General features: G+C 33.4%; 1 protein-coding gene across 4 annotated transcripts in view; it reads left to right on the top strand.

Moving 5' to 3' along the window:
- LOC149615763 (SIN3-HDAC complex-associated factor) overlaps positions 1 to 23,471 on the top strand; it is a 52,625-nt gene that overhangs the window by 16,781 nt on the left and 12,373 nt on the right. For 3 of the 4 annotated variants that reach the window (XM_089856606.1, XM_089856602.1, XM_089856603.1), the window contains exon 2: positions 23,070 to 23,391. In XM_089856606.1, coding sequence (XP_089712732.1) covers positions 23,164 to 23,391 — 228 coding nt within the window. In that variant the 5' untranslated portion in view covers positions 23,070 to 23,163. Of the gene's footprint in view, positions 1 to 18,405; positions 18,603 to 23,069; positions 23,392 to 23,471 lie in introns of those variants that run through there. The other variant, XM_089856605.1, reaches the window with a different exon arrangement.

The following is a 23,471-nucleotide window of genomic DNA, read 5'->3' as shown; positions in this document are numbered from 1 at the left end:
CGTTGTACGTCTTCCGGTATAATGACCCTTTGGGCTTAAAGTCTAGTGACCTACTTTTTGGCGGGAGATGCCCAAAATCGACCAGTCACTGTGTACCAGTGCCACTCAGTCACTCACTCACTCACTTTGAACACTTTTCTGACTGCCCAAGTGCTAAACTCTTACCATTACATCTTCTGGGGCTGTTCTTATCGACCTTGCTCTATTTTTAAGGTGAACTTAAGGGCGGGTCCTGATTCCTGCACTTAAGATTGTAATTCGTTCTATTTTCTTAGTCATGAAGAATTTTAATATCTGTTACTTCAGTCAGTCTCTATACTTTTAAAAGTGATTATGGTCTAGGCTTTTGTAAACTTTTATTTTTATTTATTTTTATTAAGCCTTGGTTTGGTTTTATAAACTAAATAAATTAAGTTGTATGTTTTTTGAACAATTTCGACTCTAAAATGTAATTTTTTACAAGGAGTACAGTGGTCTTAAAAATCCTGTAAAATCCTTTATTTTTATATTATCCTATGCTATAATTTCATTGAAGGTCCTATAATACCCTATTTTTTATAATAATTAAAATTTTTAATGTTAATTTGGTATCAAGGGAAAGCGAACTTACAAGGGGTTGTAGAAAAAACATTTGCAAAGTATTTATTTGCGTTGTAATTAACTTAATTATGCTCGGAATTTAAAGATATTTTAATATAATGATGTAGAGAAGGTCTACTTTGGATTGGTACTTTCATTTTATCTCTAACAGTTTTAGTTCAAAAGATATTTTAATGTTAATTTGGTATCAAGGGAAAGCGAACTTACAAGGGGTTGTAGAAAATACATTTGCAAAGTATTTATTTGCGTTGTTATTAATCTAATTATGCTTCGAATTTAATCGTATTTTAATGTTATAATCTAGAGAATGTCTACTTGGGGTTGGTACATTCATTTTGTTTCTAACATGTTTTGTTCAAAAGATATTTGCGTTTTTAGGTTTTAACTGCAATATATACGTTTCACTTTTGGTTTTAATTTTTTTAGTTCAACCTCTGTTTTTGTAGCTATGTAAATGAGTTGCATGGTTTAGTTCAAAGCTCGTAAGCGCTCTAGTTGAATTTTTTTCGTCTGTGACCCTTTCCCTTGACGTCTGGGTCAAATTTGGGGTCGATATTGCGCGAAACTGGGTCAATCTTTCTGCAAGACTCCCCTGTTACCTCGGCCGCCCCCATCAACACTACTATCCAATCTCCAGCCAAACATCCCATTAGGGTTCTTTTGTTTACCAATGGAATTTTGTTGTCGAGGTTTTACAAAGTTTATGGGGGAAAAAATATTGGTAATGTGCCTCAAAACATTTTGTTGTACAAAATGTGGTATATTTCGAAATATTTTGCACAAAATGTGATATGCTTAGAAACACATTTCAAAAAATGAAATAGCCTGTAGAAAATGTTGCTCAAAATGAAATAGGCTGCAGAAAACATTGCACAAAATGAAATAGGCTGCAGAAAACATTGCACAATATGAAATAGGCTGCAGAAAACGCTGCTCAATATGAAATAGGCTGCAGAAAACTTTGCTCAAAATGAAATAGGCTGCAGAAAACGTTGCTCAAAATTAAATAGCCTGCAGAAAACGTTGCTCAAAATTGAATAGTCTGCAGAAAACGTTGCTCAAAATTAAATAGCTTTCAGAAACACATTGCACAATATGTAAAAGACTCCAGAACACTTTGCACAAATACTTATGGACTCCAAAACACGGCAAAAACTAGTTTAAACTCCAAAAATACTTCCCCACAAAAACGTTTGAAATAAATCAAATTCAAAACTTAGCCTTCAACTTTAACCTTACCATAAATCAAATCGCGTGCAATCTCCGATATAATCAATTAAATCTCGTGCAATATACCCTTCCTTGCAAATACAAGTTCCTCATCAACATTAATATTACGTATTCAAAACCCTTTCCATTTAAGCATCATTCTACACATAGAACTCCTTTCTCTCCATGTTGTAAACACTTCCCATCTATCCCTGAATCCGTGCGCATATCTCCAATATGCAAAGTAGAACAGGTCAGAGGGGAAGACCTACCGAAACACACGTACCTTACCATGACCCAAGTTAACCTTATACCCTTTTAAATAGAAGCATCAATTCATGGCCACTTTCCATTACAATGTCAGGTTAAGGTCGTTTTCCGGGTACACACAGAGAGATAGAGCTAGAGAGAGTATGTGTGTGTAACTGTCCTTCGAACCGCTTTACCCGCCTTTCTCCTGACCCGGATGTGAGAAGGGGAAGCCGTCAATTTAGGGTTAAGGGAGCAAGGCTCCTCTCCAATGGGGTGATGGTGGAGAAGGTTTTATTATCAAAATGGCCGCCGAACGACCCGCTAACCCATATCTAGGGAAACCGACCAAGAGAGTCACGTGATCACACACTGCTGCGTTGATTCTATAGCTTTCCAGGCCTAACTCTGACTCTGAGGGATGTGATGCAGGGGCGGCTATGTCGGACTTAGCTATTGCCAAATAAGTCTAGTTAGGGTTGCCTAGGGTCAGGGAAAACCTGGAAAAGGTAAGGGAATTTAAAAATGGACGAAAAGGTCAGGGAATTTTAATTAAAAGTTTCAGCAAAGTCAGGGAATTTGATTTTAGTGGGTAAAATTTCTGGGGATAAGTCTTTATTGAAAGAGTAATGAAAGTTTCTCCTCATCCTATCTTAACACAGAATATTCCAGGGTTTAAAGGTCAGGGATATTGGTAAAATTTGGTCAGGGATAAGCTAGGAAAATAAGGGATTTTCAATATAAAAATTTGGTCTGAACCTTGTATTCGAAATTAAATTGTATGAAGAAAAAATCAAAATTCCAAATTGATATTTTATTTCTTTGCTATTTCTCAATTTATACTATATAAAACACATTTTCATTTTTTTTTATGGAAAATATTTAGACCATGTAGTCTGAACACTTCCTACATTAAGAACCCTTTTTCTATATTATACAAAATACATTACAAGAAGCTTCTTAAAAAGCTGTAAATATCTTAAGAATATTTTACGTTGGATTTGCTTGAATTATTAGGGTCAAATTGAACTAAAAAATCAAAAAACCCAAGGTGAATGTCCGAATGAGAATCTTGAGATTCTTGAGACTTCTCTAAAATATACAGGGTGTTTTTGATAAGTCTGATCAAATCATAATTCTCGAAAACAGTGTCCCTTGTGGCAAATTAACAAAATTGAGTTAAAAGTTACATTTTTGACTCAAAATTGATTTCCTATAGAACACAATACCTTAATTTATGGCTTCAGACTTATCAGAAACACCCTGTATGTATATAAAAGGAGCTCTTAAGTTGTTTGAAATTTAAATTTGATGATGGTAAATTAGGGAGTGTGAACTTGTGTGTTTTGATGACAAGTGTTGTTTACGTCGTGTTTATTTATTTACATTATAATTAGGGTGGGTTTGAATAATTCTAAACACTTTTTTTTCTTACCTTCAAATATAAACACTTGATTTTTACACTCAATTTTAATTGTAGCAATGGCAAATAGAGTGTGCAGAAAGTAAGCGGGTCGCCTGAGGCTCTTTTTGCAAGTTTTGAGTTAGTTTACACATTGCGTTTATATGTTTATTTAGTTTATTTACCTTTATAATAAAGACTTTAGTGCAGGAAGTCGTGGTAACTTCGAAGCCCCTATCAAATTAAAGTCTTTGTTATCCGCATACCGTTCTATCAATTTTCCTTTTTAACCCTTATAAATCAAGCAGACGATATTTCGGCCACGCCTCCATTTTAAAGGATCTCTATAGTCCGATACTACGAACTTTTTCGTGACGTCACACCCTCTTCTTATCTTACCTCTGTTTTGGGCGGCCATATTGGAAGTCGTCAGCTGAGGCCGTACAATGTAGACTACCAATATTGACGTCACGTCCCCGTAGCTCCTCCCCTCTCAGTACCACTCTATATATATCAACTTCAAGCAGACTATACCGCGCCACGCCCCCTTTTTAAAGGTTTTCTATTGGTCAGAAAAAGGTCTGAAAATTATGGAAATTGTAAAAAAAAATAAAACAAATTTAAATTTAGCCTCAAACAATAAATAAATAAATAAATAAATTCGGCATAAATGATGTCATAATTCTTTAAATTTCGTTTGTACAAAAAATGTCGGTTTTTATTTTTATTTTTAAAAGTTATCGCGGGTTTATTGGGTCACCTTGTTCCATGAAAACATGAAAAACATCTTCTTCCAAAACCAATATATCTTCTTCATTTAATTTGGAATTTTCTTTAGAGAATTTTCCCTGCGGTCCAGGGAGAGTACATTGACTTTTTTGATTCTCTCTCTCTCTATCTCTAATGATGAAACCCCTTTCGCCGTTGAAAGTTTTAAAACAGCCAATCAGAAGCCATTATTGTGCGTTATGTAATTATGACGTTGGGTGGGGGTTGGTTAGTTAGTTTGGAAACTGGTTTTGATTTTTGGTTAAATATAGGTTTATCGGATGCTTGAAATTTTCAGGCGATCTGGTTTTTAAAAAAAAATTATTTTTATAATTTTTAATTTAATGTTTTCTTAATTGCGTTTAAGATTTTTGCAGTAATTTTAATTAAATTTAATTAACTTTAACTTTTGTTAGGGGGTGGGCAGTACATGTCCCTTATGGGGGGGTCAAACAAAATCGGTGTGGTCATAGAAGTATTGAACATTTTCGGACCCCTGATTGATTGATTTCCCATAGCACACCCTGTACAAGTATCAATAAATAGCAACATAGTAATAAAAAATACTTGTCACATATGCGTTGACAAATTAAACACAACCCCTTCTTCCTGTTTGTTACTGTACAGTTACAGCACGATTGCGGAAACGATATGACATCAACAGACTGTCGCAAAAGCGTTTCAGTTGTAACACCAAGTAGCGATGTCTAGTTTACTAGGGAGAAGGTATAAGATGCCTAAGTATTCCCGCGCGCCATGGTCCTGCAGTCCCCCTTTCAAAATACAAGGGGGGACGTAAAAGGAGGCCCCGGGATATTTCGCCTCCTCTCCTCAGTCGGAAAATATGACTGTAATTTTTTTTCTCATTCGCGTCGCACTGACGTACACGAGTTTTCAAGAACCAATGAGATGCTGCTGGTTGTAATTTAGAGGCGGCGGGGATTAAATCCGGACACGTCTACGTTAATTTGGACTGGAGATAAAGCTGCATGGAAATGTGGCGCGAATTTATTTACCTTCTCCCTAGTAAACTAGATATCGCTTCTTGGTTGTGATATGTTTTAGTTCTGCAATCGGTTACGTTTTACCAAGAAATAATTCACAAAATATTGTTTGTTTATCTATTATTTATCTTTTATCTACTGTATTTCAATAATTTGTGTTGCAAAATACTGTATGGTGTTATGATCATTGTTTTGCGCGTATGATAAGAATGTTTAGGGTTTTTAGGCTTAGCATTTCAGGGTTAAATCAATGGAAAGTTAACTAGAATCTTCTCTGTTTTGAACTTTGTACTATTACTGAGTACTTGGTATTGTTAAAAGTTATAAGGAATCCGAAAGTGGCGAATTGTTTCGTCATATCCAACTTCCAAGGACTAACTGATAAAATTCTTTGATAATTATGGCTGCGCTTTTACCCAATCAATATATATAGATAATTTTATAAATAAATATGAACTGGTTTTTATAAAACCTTATTGCTGTTTGTGCTCGATTTTAAGGACTTATTTTGTAAGTCGTGTTCAAAGGAGCCTTTAAGTATTTGGTATCATTTGAAAGCTAAGAAATGGGGCTATAACATACTCGAAGGACATCCCTGTATCTCTTATAGAACCTGAGTTATGTGCCCTCAAAGTAGCATGTAAATAAACCCAGGTTAATCCCATTAATGAACAATTTGCTTAATTATTTGGGATCTAATCATTGAAACCCCAAGTTTTTATTTTCGTTGGAAAGCCAAGAAATAGGGCTATAACATACTCAAAGGAGACCCCTCTCTAATAGAACCAGAGTTATGAGCCTTCAAAATGGCATGTAAATAATCACATGTTAACGCTATGGAGAGGACGTTAATGAACATTTTGCTTAATTACTCGGGATCTAATCATTGAAACCCCAAGTTTTTATTATCGATGGAAAGCTAAGAAATAGGGCTATAACATACTCAAAGTGCATCCCTGTATCTCTAATAGAACCAGAGTTATAACACTCTAAAGTGGCATGTAAATAAGTCCATGTTAACGCTATGGAGCTAACGTTTACGAATTAACATTTTGCTTAACTACTCGAGTCCTTATTGTACTAACCCTAAGATGACGTTAACATTTTAAATTCATTACCCTCTAAACAACCCCACAACCGAAAAGAAAAAAATCTACAAAGTTTGTTTAATAATGTTGTCGAAACATTGTACAACTTAATTTAATTATAAACTTACCTTCAACGTTAATAAAACACACATCAGTTGAACACCATGAAGTTAGTGAAATAATGTTGTCTAAACAATGTACATCTTAACTTTATTATAAACTTACCTTCAGTGTAAATAAGATACACATAACTTGAACACTATATGAAAAATCGTGTCAAAAACCTCTTTCAACCCTTTGGTTCCCTACTACGTCAATATGAAAAGCAGCCACGCATCCATGACGCTGCTGTATCTCTAGTCTCTACCCTTCTATCTCTAATAATGTTCGTCCCCCCCTCCGTTAGATCATTTTTGGCTTAATCTAGCCGAAGCTGAAATTGGGGATTACGGGTTGAGGTTTGCTGATACATTTGTAAAACGTCCGGGCATTAGGTAGGCTGTTGAACTTGTTGTTATGGTCTAGCTCGCGGAGTACTTAGCAAACGGCGTCCTCGTACGCAACTATTTCAAGCTCCGGGGGCACGCCACTCTTTCGGACGCCATTTTGATTGGTTTTTTTTTAAGTTTATTGTGACAAATTGACATTTGAGAAAACGTTGTGGTGCTTGTGCTTTTTGTGGATTTTGTTAAGACGTTTGTGTTGATGTGAAGTATTTTAAGGAATTGGTGAACTTGTGACGACTGGTAAGGACTGATTTTTTTTTTTATTTTAGTTTTAAATCTTTGAAGGGGTTATTGACTACGACAACAGGTTAGAGCCAGAGTTTTTTGGGCGATTTTTAAGGGTATTTTGGTTTCGATTTGGAATCGGGTTTTTTTACAATTTGAACTTATTGTTGACGTATTTTAGCTGGTCATTTTGACATTAGAATCGTTGACGTTTATGACTCATGAAATTAGAGTCGTTGACATATTGGTCATGGGACCTGTTGACTGTTTTCCCATAGAATGGTTGACGTATTGGTCGTGGGACTTGTTGACAGTTTTCCCATAGAGTGCTTGACATTTCGCTCATGGACTTGTAGACAGTTTTCCCACAGAATGGTTGACGTATTGGTCATGGGACTTGTTGACAGTTTTCCCATAGAGTGCTTGACATTTCGCTCATGGACTTGTAGACAGTTTTCCCACAGAATGGTTGACGTATTGGTCATGGGACTTGTTGACAGTTTTCCCATAGAATGCTTGACATTTCGCTCATGGACTTCTCGACAGTTTTCCCATAGAATGGTTGACATTTTGCTGTTAGACTTCTCGACAGTTTTCCCATAGAATGGTTGACATTTTGCTGTTAGACTTCTCGACAGTTTTCCCATAGAATGGTTGACATTTTGCTGTTAGACTTCTCGACAGTTTTCCCATAGAATGGTTGACATTTTGCTGTTAGACTTCTCGACAGTTTTCCCATAGAATGGTTGACATTTTGCTGTTAGACTTCTCGACAGTTTTCCCATAGAATGGTTGACATTTTGCTGTTAGACTTCTCGACAGTTTTCCCATAGAATGGTTGACATTTTGACCCTTAAATTCAACAAATAACCCACCATAGAACCAACCAACGCCAATGTACCTAAACCCTTTAGGGATAACCCCTCAATCTCCTTACACCCCACAAGGCCCAAGTACTTACTAATATTATACACGTGAAAAAGTTCGAAAAACCTTGCATGCTGCATCGGCAGGGGGGAGGGGGAAAAAAGGCCAACGTTCCCTAATTATCCCAACTGGTGATACAATCAATCCCAATGTCTCTCTACCACACTAGCTACACTCTACCATCATCAAGGCTCGCAATCATTGCCTCCCCATAGCGTAGTCACTCACTCAGTCTCCAGTCAAGGTCGGTCATTCCCTGTAGCCACGGCAAGTGCATCAGCTTAGTTCTATAAACCAACCCCACCGAGCTACGCGCCTTTTTTTACCAGGCCGGTTGACGAACTCTCCACACTCCCTGGCGCGAGAAGTTTTTGCTCTATAAAAGAGGTGTCGGTAACTTGCCGTTTTTTAAAGCTCTTGAAAATTAGTAGAAACTAGTAGTAGGGATAGATTTAATTTAAGAAGTAGGAATGGAGAACGATTAGTATTTACTTCAGTCCGACTCATAGACCACCCAGTATAGAGCCCCTCCCTCCAACCAACACGTAACGAAAAGTTTAAATTATCTTATTGGCTGCTCACTTAAACCATACGTTTTGATGACGTTGCTGACGGGGACGGCGAAAAATACGTAATTCCTTTTTACCTCTGTCGCTATGACCCGCCTCTTCTTTCATACCCCCCGTCCCGTGGAAGGGGGTCCGGGACTTTGACGCGCGCCCACATTACTCTGTTCTCCATTCCTACTTCTAAAATTAAATCTATCCCTGCTTGTAGCAAAGATACCCTGCGTTGCCCGTAGGAATATTTTTTTTTTCAAGCCGCCATTTTGAAATATGGCGGGAAAACGAAGACAAGAGAAATAAGGCCTGTCTGTAGGGTATAGGGGACCAGTATACTAAATATTAGTGAAATTAGTTAAAAAGAGCCATCAACGTTAGTCCAAATGTTTTTAATTTCTGGGCCGCCATTTTTCAAGATGGTGGCCAGATTTGAGAAGTCTTCTTTAGTGCGTCATAGATTAGATTTAGTATAGTGCAAACCTGACTGGTTGGTTAATGTAACATTTTCGGTTTGACCACCTACTTGTTAGCGAGTTTTAGCTTAGTATTTAGTATCATTGGATAAGACAAGTTTGTCTTTTAAATACCAAAATTGGTCAAATCGATCTCATTTTGTTAGAAAGTGTCCTGCCCCTTTAACTTAAAAAATCCTCAAAATTCCAACTTGAGATTATACCACTGATAATGGGGGAATGTACTTAAACCAGGTTTCTTCTAGAAAACACGCTTCCTGCCTTTCATTAATAGTGTTAACTCAAAGTGGAAAGTACATCATTTACCTGCGAATCCGACATCGAAAAAAATAAAGGATTTATTTCATAGAAAAACCATAGTACAAATAAAACCGGTGATAACACGACTTGACCACCATTAAAATAACACTTTTCCTGCCCTTGAGCTGTGGTACAATCTTAACTTAAAAAAGAATATTGTACCTATATTTTTTATATAACTTGCTTTTATTATAACCCTTTATGCACAATACCGTAGACAGTTACAGTTGGCAGTGTGTGGAATTAGTAATAGGTGGTATTAGGTAAGGCAGGTTTTTGGACAGGTGAGGTTGTCATTTCAGTGATGGGCGTGGTTTTAATTTTATTCGCTTCGTCCGCTTTGTATTGTCAATGGATTCGGTCATGCATTGCATTGTGGGTAAGGAAAGGGTTAGATTATGGCGCGTGGGGGTCGTACATAAAGTTAACTTTCATTATAAAGAAAATAATTTTGATTTGTCAAATTTAATTCATATAAAATTATTTATTTTTTATTTAATGGAAGATCCCTTCGTACTGTAGTCTGTTTATACTCCACTAGCGTCTTAGACATTTATTTATTATTGAAGAACAGGGTGTTCGAGAAAATGGAATTATTGGTCCAAAGCGGTGGTGTTTTTTTTTTCTTTGGTGTTTTAGTGATGACCCCTTAATTATATTAGTACTGCCTTTAAGTTTCTTATGTTAATTTTAAGGGGTCGTCCGTAAAATACTAATGTTTATAACTTTTGTACTTTAGTGATGACCCCTGAATTATATTAGCACCGTTTGTCAGTTTCTTGTGTTAATTTTAAGGGGTCGTCCGTAAAATACCAATGTTAATAACTTGTGTTGGAGGGTGTACTTTGGTTATAGAACATTTTCGACTCAAAATTGATTGACTTTCCATAAAACCAACTGTACTTTTGGATTTTATGTAACAATTTTGGCTGATTTCCAAGTCGCTAAAGGACTATACCTATTTGTGCGTGCGATTTTGTGCTAAGTGAGTGAGGGTAATGTACTGTTGGGTATTTTTTTGTGGGAATATTGTATTGTAATAGTTTTTTAATGTATTGAAACTGATTTTGTTTTTGACTTAATTTGCATTATATGCTAATTTTTATTACATGGGGGGGGGGCGTGCAACGTAATATTTCACCCGATTGGTAGGCAGTTAATTTTAAATTTATTGAATTTAATTTTAAGATACTTAGTTATAATGTTTTTCGACAATTTAAAGTTATTTTTAAGGAAATTAATTTTATAATATTTAATTAGTTATGATTTAATTAATTTAAATTTAATTGCTAAGTTATTTAGTTATAATGTTCGCGACAGTTTTAGGTTATTTTTATGTAAATGTAATGATTGCTTAATTATTATAATATTTTAAATAATTGTGATTAATTTTAATTTGATTTAAATGCTAAGATACTTAATTAGAATGTATCGCTACGGTTTAAATATTTTTTTAATAAATTTTAATGATTACTTAATCTATTATTCCACTTAATTAAGTTTTTTTAATTTAAATCGTTATAAATTATAATTAACTCGTGTTAATTATTATTTATGGTCCGAATTTGGCGGTTTTTTTCTCAATTTTAAGTCCAGGTTTAACTCTATCCTTATCAGTACTTGTATATTAATTTTAATCAAGTTTAATCGTAATTAAATCAATACAAACTCAGTTGAAATATACCGGGAAATTCCCATTACTAATAAAACACGGCGTCAAGTTAACTAGAAACAATAAGAAAAATAATTCTCTTAGAAACGCATTCCTCAATACTAAGAATTCCATTTTCAAGCTAAAGTGTCGTTAAGGAATTTCCAACTAAAAATAGCATCCTATACTTAACCCTTTTCTTGGAGTTAATGCAACCTTACACCATTAAAAACCCTAATCTCAGGTTTACACCTACTGACAACCTAATTTGTTATTCCCCTTTATATAAGCTTATTTTGTCGACATATGTTTGCAGCCTAATCTTTCCTAATACCTTTAAAGTCACCATTTATTTGCAGTAGAAGTAAGCCTAATACCAAATTCCAGCTTACTCTTAAGTTAAGTTGACGTACTCATAGGATTTATACGTAAATGTCAACTTAACTTTGTTGTGAGTGTTATACTCTGTTTTATAATATTAGCAGTGTAAAGGTAAAGATGAATGGCTAGCGCGCGCTCTGATCCTATACTCTGTGTTAAGGTGAATTGACACCGCGTACAAAGGCAAGCATCCTCTTTATCTTTCATAAAACAAGTGCTAGGGTTTAAATGGAACCCAGCTTACTACGTGGAATCATTTCAACGTGATTTCAGACATCGTGTAGGCGTTTGTAAAGAGTGTCCGCTTGTAGGCGCTGCTATAGACGCGCGTTACGACGAGTTACGTGTTTTAGTGCGTAGGTTTTCGGAGTAGTAGTGACGTAGGCGGTACAATAAATCGGATGTGACGTCATTTCATTTTTATTTGCTGTTATGTTTTATTTGTTTTTCGAAACTTGGCATTATTCTACAAAAGAGGAGTTTTATGAGAAATGATATTACGTGGGTTTTCCGGAATTACTCTTGAAATTTCTACGTTTAAATATGACGTTGAATTCAATTTAATGATGGTTTAGGCTTAGCGATTTGTTTTTTGGAAGCCGGCCGGCGTTTTTTTAAATTTCTGTTATTTAACATAAGGCTTAACGTTTTTGAATACTTTAAGATAGGCTTAACGTTCTTTAATACTTCAAAATAGGCTTAACCTTTTCTGAATAATTCGAAATAGGTTTAACCTTTTCTGAATAATTCGAAATAGGCTTAACCTTTTCTGAATAATTCGAAATAGGCTTAACCTTTTCTGAATAATTCGAAATAGGCTTAACCTTTTCTGAATAATTCGAAATAGGCTTAACCTTTTCTGAATAATTCGAAATAGGCTTAACCTTTTCTGAATAATTCGAAATAGGCTTAACCTTTTCTGAATAATTCGAAATAGGCTTAACCTTTTCTGAATAATTCGAAATAGGCTTAACCTTTTCTGAATAATTCGAAATAGGCTTAACAGTGTATTGAATTTATGAAGATATCTAATGATAAGACCCAAGTAAAATTGCGTAATTCCTCAAGGATAAGTCCATATTTAGCTAGGACTCTACGACCGAACATAAAGCCTAGTATTTTTCAAGGTACTGTAGTCGGTTGGGCTTTATTACCCTAAATTCAGTTCAAGAACGTAATTTTAAATTGCTTAAACTTTAATGCTCTTAAAAGTAGTAATTAGTTTCGCTATTTGCCTAATTAAAAAGGGAGCTATTAGTTTAAATAAATATGAATAATTATTATTAATAATAATAGAAGTCTGTCTGTTAAATATGTTTTGCGACCTAGTTGTTGAATTGCAAATAATTATAAACATTTAATTAGGAAAATTTAATTGCTAACCCTGAAAATTTGGAGATATGAAGTAAATAATTTTAGATGTAACAGTTAATAATTGGATGTAACTAAAACCGTTGTGATTATATTGATAAAATTATGGATATGATTTAAAAATGATATAAAATAAATTCAAATTGACATTAAAATTTTAAAATAGGTTTAAAAAAATTAAAAATTACTTTAAAAATTTAAAATAGGTTTAAAAAAATTAAAAATTACTTTAAAAATTTAAAATAGGTTTAAAAAAATTTAAAATTACTTTAAAAATTTAAAATAGGTTTAAAAAAATTAAAAATTACTTTAAAAATTTAAAATAGGTTTAAAAAAATTAAAAATTACTTTAAAAATTTAATATAGGTTTTAAAAAATAAAAAAATTACTTTGAAAATTTAATATAGGTTTTAAAAAATAAAAAAATAAAAAAATTACTTATAAAAAAATTACTTTGAAAATTTAATATAGGTTTTAAAAAATAAAAAAATAAAAAAATTACTTATAAAAAAATTATTTTAAAAAATTTAAAATGGCTTTTAAAAAGATTAAAAATTGGCTTTAAAAAATTTAAAATGGCTTTAAAATAAGATTGAAAATTACTTTAAAAAATTTAAAATTTCCTTTTAAAAATAAATAAGTTTAACTTATTTATTATTTAAAATTATAACCACCACAAAATATTTGAAAAATATAAATTTAAATAAATTCAGATATAACCAAACGATTAATCCCTAACCTAAACCAAAAACCAGGAAATTTCAGATAACATTTATAAAAATAAAACAAAATAATCTAGATAAAAAACTCTTTAAAAATAAACCCAACCCTTTTAAAGAAAAAATAAAAGACTAAATAAAAGCCCTTTTAAAATCCCATTGTTATATAAAACATTTTCTCGCCCTAAATACGTTAAAGTCGATTTGTATTATGTTAATACCCACAGAAGATAAAAAATACATCAATTCATTTTAAATGACTACCGGTCTGTTAAAAAATTAAAATCAAATGGGCCAACAAAATACGAAAATACTAAAGAGGTTTAGGGCTAGATCGAGTTAGCTAAGTTCGAACTTGACCAGGAAACCCCTTTAACTATAATTCAGGCTATAAGTTAACCTCATTTTATTCAAAATACCAAAGTGACCGGAAAATCCAGTCGGAATTACTAAGAAACTTGCCGGTGAAATCACACAAAATTACTTTTTAAAAAGAAAATGTTTGCTACGTAAAGTTTGTATCAAATGGGGTTTTTAGGACGAACTAAGTTGCGTAAGGGGTTTCTTCATGGGCCAATTTTATTGAGGGTTTTTTGTCATAATTTTTAAGGGGTTTTTGCGCCGGTTTTGGCACGTGTTAAGCTTAGGGAGTTTTTATGAGTAGTGTTTGTGTTGGAATGGCCTATTGTTTTTTTTTTAGTTTGGTTGAATACAATCGTGCAGAATTTTAGTTATGCCTTGTCACACGCCTTGCACGCGCTTCGTGTTTCGTAATTATTTGTATTATTTATTTTTTGGCTTTAAATGCTGGTGTTAATTCAAAATTTAGTAGATGAGTTTTGGTTGTTGATTATATTAGGCTTAACCGGTTTTGAATTACTTTAAAGTAGGATTAATAGTTTTGGATAATTTGAAATACAAATAGGCTTAACTTTAAGGTTTTTGAATATTTTAAATTGGGTTTAATCGGTTTTGAATATTTTAAATTGGGTTTAATCGGTTTTGAATATTTTAAATTGGGTTTAATCGGTTTTGAATATTTTAAATTGGGTTTAATCGGTTTTGAATATTTTAAATTGGGTTTAATCGGTTTTGAATATTTTAAATTGGGTTTAATCGGTTTTGAATATTTTAAATTGGGTTTAATCGGTTTTGAATATTTTAAATTGGGTTTAATCGGTTTTGAATATTTTAAATTGGGTTTAATCGGTTTTGAATATTTTAAATTGGGTTTAATCGGTTTTGAATATTTTAAAATGGGTTTAACGGTTTTTGAATATTTTAAAATGGGGTTAACGGTTTTTGAATATTTTAAAATGGGTTTAACGGTTTTTGAATATTTTAAAATGGGTTTAACGGTTTTTGAATATTTTAAAATGGGTTTAACGGTTTTTGAATATTTTAAAATGGGTTTAACGGTTTTTGAATATTTTAAAATGGGTTTAACGGTTTTTGAATATTTTAAAATTGGTTTAACCGTTTTTGAATATTTTAAAATAGTCTCAACCCTTTTTTTGAATATTTTAAAATAGTCTCAACCCTTTTTTTGAATATTTTAAAATAGTCTCAACCTTTTTTTTGAATATTTTAAAATAGTCTCAACCCTTTTTTTAAATATTTTAAAATAGTCTCAACCCTTTTTTTAAATATTTTAAAATAGTCTCAACCCTTTTTTTTAAATATTTTAAAATAGTCTCAACCCTTTTTTTTAAATATTTTAAAATAGTCTCAACCCTTTTTTTAAATATTTTAAAATAGTCTCAACCCTTTTTTTAAATATTTTAAAATAGTCTCAACCCTTTTTTTAAATATTTTAAAATAGTCTCAACCCTTTTTTTAAATATTTTAAAATAGTCTCAACCCTTTTTTTAAATATTTTAAAATAGTCTCAACCCTTTTTTTTAAATATTTTAAAATAGTCTCAACCCTTTTTTTAAATATTTTAAAATAGTCTCAACCCTTTTTTTAAATATTTTAAAATAGTCTCAACCCTTTTTTTAAATATTTTAAAATAGTCTCAACCCTTTTTTTAAATATTTTAAAATAGGCTTAACATTTTATGTACCTGGAAATCTTGTAAAGGTCATGGCTTAACATTTTGTGTACCCGAGAATCCTGTAAAGGTCATGAAATTGAAATGAATATAAATTTCACTGGACAAAATTTTACTTGACCTTTGAAACCCACATGACATAATCCCACCATCATATGATATAGGCGAATTACTTCAATACAGAACATAATCCAGTACCAGTTACACACCCACTACAACATAAGAAACTAAATCCACATACCACTATAATAATAATATTATAAAACAAAACCTAATCGCCACCCAAATCCAATCCAATCCAACCCAACCTAACCTTACCCAACTCCTTTCACTAAGAGAGACATGTCGTACGTACGTACCACGTGACGTTCCTCTTATGCTCGTATATAACATCGTTTTGGAGAAACGAGGTCACAGGCGCAATTTAGAAGTATTTTGCCATACATACAGCATACAGTCAGTGTTTTAGGCTTGGCTTAAGTAAGATTGAAGGGGGGGGGGAAATATATCAAAATGGGGGAAAGGGGGGCTGGAAACCAACCCGGAAGCGATATAGTTACTACTCTACACAAGCCTACAGCGCCCGGGAACGCGACTAAGAGAGAGTTTATACGGACGCGACGCATTTGGCGCTAGTGGTACGATGTGTTCCAAGTTGCAGTTGGTTGGTCTTACAATTCTGGAGTACAGCCAGATTATACTTGTAGTCTAACTCGATAGGACAGAGGCTAGACTGTGGCATATTTTTGCTCGCTCGTTCCAGTGAGCTGTGGTGGTAGTTGCGTTTGAACGCCGGCGACACTGAACTAATACCAAAGAGGACTAGCAAACCCAGTTTTCGGAATTGCGGTAACCGTAACGTGACTCGTGGTGTCCTCGTTTTAGTACTTAACGTGACTTGTTGTTAAGTTTTTGATATTTAAGTACACTGATGTTGGTGATAATTTAGAATAAATTTATTGTGTTTGTGGATGGATTGTTAAAGGATTAACAAATATTTATATCGTGTGGATTTGTTGGTGCGGTTTCATATCGTGTTGGATTGGATTGGATTGGTTTTGAGTCAGGTACGTGATTGAAGGTTATATAAGTTATTTTTAGGTTGTAGAGGGTTAATGGTGTACGGGTTTATTTAATTGATGAAGGTTGATTTGAGTGAGGAATAAGTTCAAGCAAGGTTGGGTAGTGGTGTTATGTTACGTCGTGAAGTACTTGAGGGAGTTTAGTTGGGTTGGATTTTGGGTGGGGTTGGGTTGGGTTGAAATGCCAAGGTTTCTTCTTGGGTGTCAGTCAATTTGGGTGACTCGATTCATTGACTTGACAGTTTGAGGGTTCGGTTGCCGGTTGGATTGGATCAAGGTCTTGGATATTGGGAATTTTTTTAAGGGCAATGACTACAACTTCAATGATGATTTTGAGAATCTGTTGAGGACAATGACAACTTTGGAAACGATTTTGAGAATGTTTTGAGAGAGATGACAACCACTCCTAAGGTGATTTGAGATTACATTGAGGAAGATTTCGACAACTTTGAAGATATTTTGAGCTTAGCTACGTTTATGACGGTTTTGAGAATCTTTTGAGGAAGATGGCAGCTACGTTGATGATGGTTTTGAGAATCTTTTGAGGAAGATGGCAGCTACGTTGATGATGGTTTTGAGAATCTTTTGAGGAAGGTTTCAGCTACTTTGATGACGAATTTGAGAATCTTTTGAGGAAGATGTCAGCAACGTTTATGACGATATTGAGAATCTTTTGAGAAAGGTGTCATCAAATTTTATGACGGTTATGAGAATTTTTTGAGGAAGATGTCATCAAATTTTATGATGATTTTTGAGAATCTTTGAGCAATATCTTAACAACTTCGCGAACAATTTGAAAATCATCTCAAAAAGATGTCAGCTAGTTTTTTAGACCATTTAAGTCTACTGAAGAAGATGTCAACAATTTTTAAAACGATTTGAGAACCATTTGCCTAATATATTCAGAACTTCCTGGGGAAATAATTTGAGAAACAGTTGAGGACGATGTCAGTAACTCTGAAGACAGTTTGACCAAGATATCGGCGACATTGCAAGCAACTTTAGAACCAGTTACCAAAGTTGTCAGTCAACAAATTTAAATATTTCTGATGCGAAAACCGTATCACGTATACTGTCAACCCACTTCTTTTGAATTTTAAAATATAAAATTTTCCACTAAACATAATCTCTCCTAAAAACACCTGTTTAAAATTTAAACCTAATAAAATCTGTGTTTAAATATTAAAATTATTCAACTCCGTAACCATGACAACAACAACTGAACAATCTCTCCGATAATCGCTCGCATACGTCATCAGATCCCGACCAACCGACCGACCTTTGAACTCTTACAATTCCTTATTACCATAGCAACACCCCATTTTCAATGAACAGTCCGCAGACTCTTGTAACCATCATCGTTAAATTCAATATGGCCGCTGTGACGTCATAGTCAGTACTCAGGTTACGGGGCCAAATAAGTTTCACTTTTCAAAAGAAAATAGTGCTAGGAAACCAACCACCAACATGGGGAAGTAACTCTTGAACTACGGGACTCGGGAGGAGAAATCTTCGGAAAAGGGGTTGCCACGTCTGGTTTCCATGGTAACGTCGGGCGCTAGCCTTAATCTGGATTTTTCGCCATCCCTGCCTATTCACGCTATAGATTTTGGCGCGCGCCGTCGTCTTACCTCTACCTAGTTTTCCACATTGGATTGGAGAGAGAAAACCAGGGGAAACCCCTCTCTCCTCGGATGTAGGGCAGTAGGCCGACGCTCCAGAGCGCGCGCTATTGCCGCAGCCGGCTACAGCGAGTGAATTTCCCGCCTTTCCTCTCTCTACAACCCCCCCTCTCCTCCACTCTACTCCACTACCGCCTCGCGCGCGCTTTTTTTTTTTTATTTTTTTTCTTTTTCGTTCCGTCGTCGCTAGCTGATTATTTCCAGCCCTTTTCTGGCAAGTGTCCCAGAAATCGGTCAGGAAATTGTTGAGCCGGTCGTAAGTTGAAACTTGGGGAAAGTCGTGCGTGTCTTAGTTTTATCATCGCACTTAACAACGGAATTATTGTCTATTTAGACAAGATTGTAAATTGTATGTAAATTTTTATGCTTTTTTTTACTATTGTTTTAAACCTTGGCAACCTCTTTAGTCTATGTGTATGGTTTTAACTTTTATCTCGTGGCGGGAAAAAGGGTTATGGTATTGTAGGTCAAGTTTGACCAAGGCTTAAGTGTGTTTATGGAATTTTAGGATTGTAGGTCAAATTATTATACAAGGGTTAAGGATGTCTAAGGGAGTTTAGATCAAAATAGGCTTAGAATATTAAGTTGACAACCGATTCATTTCTGGTTTTTGATGTGTATATTTTTAAGTACTTCCTTTTACGGTGATAAAATGTAATTTTCGCGATGTTACGAAAGTTCTCTAAGTTGTTATCTGAAGCTTCATAATTTTGATAAGTGTACTGTATTGTAACTTGTAATAGACAAGATTATGACTTGTTTCACCACTTTTCGGGTCATGGAATTGGACCAATATCTAGCAGTGAATTGGACCAATATCTAGCAGTAAAACACATGTGGTGGGGTTGTTATTATAGTTCTAGACGAAATGCTGTTTTTCGTTTTGATATCAGTGTACTATTGCCTATACGCTGATCTCGATGTCAGGTAGATGAAATATAACAGACTGTATTTTGAGTCAACAACTCCACCATAGTCTGAATGAATTTAGTATTTTAAATGTAGACATTTTGTAGGCCTAGTAGGCAACTAGCGCCAATATTTCTTTTCCACGTGATAATCACGTGGGGTATATAATAAATTTTGCGTAGACCGAGGCTTAAGTCTGTTATTTAAAATTGAATAGCATTTTAAAGATATTTATCTTTAAATGCATTGTCAACACTACAAATTATAATCATAGAAAGATATTAGTATAAAATAGGCTGTGAGAAACGATAGGGCAATGGTGCCAACAACGCATTAAGTTAAGCCTTTGCTTTTGAATTTTTTTGAAATTTCCGCCATTTAATACGCTGCCATGCTATAGAGTAATGACACCTCCGTGTATTTGAGTGTATTACACTTATGCGTAGTTAACATGGAATGCCACTACCCTAATCTAATGTCATCTAGCAATTCAAGCTTTCCCAAACCAAACTAAACCACCTACGCGTATTTCGAAAAAGATAAAATAGCTACTAGCAGCATCTAATGTTATTTCACCATTGACACTAATATTGTCAAATACTGTTATCTGTCATTACTCTTAAAAACGTCATCTAAATTTCATCAACAGTTTATTTCAGTTGTATTTCTTTCGTAAACGTGTCAACAATGCAATAATAATACTATACGTAACGTTAGGTTTTAGTACTAGCTCCCAAAAAGGGGCCTCTCACATATCTTGATTCGGCGTTAAGCCTTGCACTTCAGTTTTTTCAAAACAGATATTGCAACATCAACCTAACCCCCTTACGTTTCTCTTGTATTTGGCTCGCAGCAGATATAAAAGGATTTTACAGGTTAACTTTAATCTAGGCCATATAAATTCGTATTCTACCTGTGATGTTGTTTATTTTTAATTCGTGGTAATCATTATTAGTTAAGCCTTGGTCTCCCCCTAAGCCTTGAATGATTTTAAATTAAATTTAGTTGACTCTTTGACAGGTTAACTTTAATCTAGGCCTTATAAATTCGTATTCTACCTGTAGGCTAATGTTGTTTATTTTTATTTTTAATTCGTCATTATTTGTTGTTAGTTAAGCCTTGGTCCCATTAAGCCTTGGCCTTTTTTAATTAAATGCTACTACGGAAATGTTTATGGGAAGTTGTTGTTTTCAAATGATTTGACGCGATCCGTTTAAGCATTGGGGACATTTTTGCATGGCCTGTTTTTAAATACTCTTGCTATCACCCAGTTTTGTGACAATAATAAACAAGCCTCAATTAAGTTTTTGAAGTGCGTAAGGATTGCGTAAATTTATTTGTTTAAAGGTTACTGCGTAATGTACGCCGTGATTGTCAATAAATAGCTCGCGGATAAGTGTTGCCAGTGCAATTCAACCACTATTAACAAAACAAAAGATTGAAAATTGTTAAGTCTAATTGTTTAAAACGGTTGGTTTAGTGACATTAGGGTTAGTGGAATTTAATGACATTAAATTTAAGTGGTTTATTTGCATTCCAAACTTTAAATTAATATTGATTAAACAAGTAATTTGTTTTTATTTATTTTTTTTTTAATTAGAATAGGTAATTAAATAATGTAATTTTAAAATTAAATTGTTAAGCCTTTTTTAATTAGGGTAATTATAGGTTTAGCTACTTTAATTACGTTTAAAGTAAGGGGTTTTAATTGTATACGAATCTTGAATTTTTAATTTATTTAATTAATAAGTTAGGTTAATTTTCTAAGTTAAAATTATAATTAAAAATTTCCGCTTTGAAAATAAAAAAACGGGATAATTTAGGATGTCATTAAAATTTAAAGCTTCTGTTTTAATTAATCACTATTAATGAATGAGACCTTTAAATTAATAATTAATATTAATTCTATAAGCTTAATTAATTAGTCAATTAAACTGCTAGGCCTAAATAGACATTGAAGGAATATTGTCACTTCAATAATATACCGCCATAATATTAAAGGCATATTGTCACTGTAAATAAAAGCCGTCTAACATTAAATCACAAACTGTCAATCAAAATTATGCTGTCATTCGCACCCCTGGGAATTTTATATTAATTTAATCACGTGATGTTCCAATTAAGGACAACCCATCCTTCAAGAAGACACAAAATAGATAGACCATTTCGATCCCCCAATATTTATTAAAAATATTTTTTTATTTAATTCCTATCAAAGGCAAAGATGAAATGGCTTAACAGTTAAATCGAAACGCCCTATCATTATATTAAAAGAACGTTTAAAGGGTAATGGCACCGAAGTATATTTTACTACGGGGAAAATAACATCAGGTGCCTTTAGAGAATTATTTTTAGTCAAGGTTTTATAGTCGCGCGCGCCATGAGAACGCGGCCCTGAAAATGACCCACATTTTTTATCTCAAGGCAAAGTAAAATGCCGGTTTTCAACTTAACTGTGTACTACTGTTAAGGCTACACGCGCCTTTATAACGCATATCCGGCTTCTTAAGGTTAGATTGAAAAATAAGCTGATAAGCACGTGAAGTTGTCTTTCTTTTTTATTATTTTTATTTTTCGGGTTTAGTTCGTATCATATTAACTGTGTAGTAAGAGTTACGGGTTAAGTCTATGGGGAATGCCTTCATACGTGCTGCAGATTTAAGTTGGTAAAGATACGGATCGTTTCATATCAAGTGTGTAGTAAGTTAGCGGGTTAAGTCTATGGGGAATAAGTTTATACGTACTGCAGTCTTAGGTTGATACAGATACATATATTTTGTTTTATTTATATAAAATTTCAGCCTTGAGTTCTTGAACTAAACTTTCTTAGCATTTTTGAATTCTACTAAATATTTTTTATTTTGCTATTGTTATTTATTTATTTAAAAATTATTTATTAGCATTACAATGATAATACGGAAGTAATTGTTATTTTAATTTTTGTTTTTATTAAAAGAAAAATAATGTTATTTAGAATTTCAAATGCCAACAAAGATTTATTTTTCAATTTTTTTTTTATTTAGAATTTCAAATGTTGGTTTTTATTATGTTCTAACCTTGGGAAGAAAAGAGGTTTTTAAACTGGATTTGCGAGTTCAAATTTGCATAGTGGAATTTTCCGTGATTCAATATGGGTTTTATGTTTTATATGGCCATGACAATCCCCTTTTTTGTTTGTTTTTGCTTTTGTTTTTTAATTCATGTTTGAACAAATAATGAAATATCATGAAAATTTAGAAATATTGTGTGGACACTGTTGTAAGGGATAAACCCCTCCTACAAAACGTCATTCCCCCGCTTACCCAATCATATTTTACTCCCGCACTAGCCTTTTACTTCTTAAAATCCTCTATCGTGTAGATGTATGTGGGAGGAGCCGTCTGAAGCCCCGCCCCTTTTGCCGTTTCCCTATTGTAAATTTTTCGCTACGTTGTCAGACATTTTGTAAGCTAAATTAGTCGTAATTTCTAAATGATTTGATAATTTTTAATGACTTAGTTTAGTATTTAATTTGTAATATTATTTTGTGGTTAATTATTATTTCACCAAATCATCTACATAATATTTAATGAAAAGTCCGTATTTTCTGGATTTTTTTTAGTGATTTGATGATTTCGGCATTTTATTTTTGGTGATTTTTTTCAATTTTAATAGTTTATAATTAACGATTTTAAATATTAAAAGTTTATATTTGACGATTTTTTTTAAATGCTTTAATTTGACGATTTTTTTTAAATGCTTTTATTTGATTTTTAATCATTTTGGCATTTCATCAAAATGTGCTTAAAATAATCCGACATCTTCCAAAAAAAAGTTGTTTTTTAATTTTAAGTATTTTATTAATTATAATATTTAATATATGAAATTAATGACATTTTCTCCTATTTCTTTTCTTTCATTTAAACAGATTAATTAAAAAAAGTGAAGGAGAAACGACATTAGTTGGTTGATTAAAGTTTAATAAAATAAGGCGAACGACGATTGTGGAGTGTTGAAGAAGAATGTTTGCCTTCCACAAGCCAAAGATTTACCGTTCAGTCAACGGTTGTTGCATCTGCAAGGCCAAGTCTTCCAGTTCACGGTTCACCGACTCCAAGAAGTATGAACCCGAATTTGAACGCTGCTTTCGAATCAACGAAAGAAGAACTGGCGAGATTTGCAACGCTTGCGTCCTATTGGTCAAACGCTGGAAGAAATTGCCCGCCGGAACCAATAGAGATTGGCACCATGTAAGTACACTTCCGCTCATTTTGAATTTTCTGCACCATTTGCGCGCTGTTATCATGAGTATTTGGTACCATTGGAAAAA

This window comes from Phalangium opilio, unplaced genomic scaffold (assembly GCF_054372755.1).
Source record: "Phalangium opilio isolate 3A_F unplaced genomic scaffold, DU_Popi_V2 ptg000217l_1, whole genome shotgun sequence".
Classification (NCBI taxonomy): domain Eukaryota; kingdom Metazoa; phylum Arthropoda; class Arachnida; order Opiliones; family Phalangiidae; genus Phalangium; species Phalangium opilio.
This window is presented reverse-complemented; position numbering and strand designations above follow the sequence as displayed.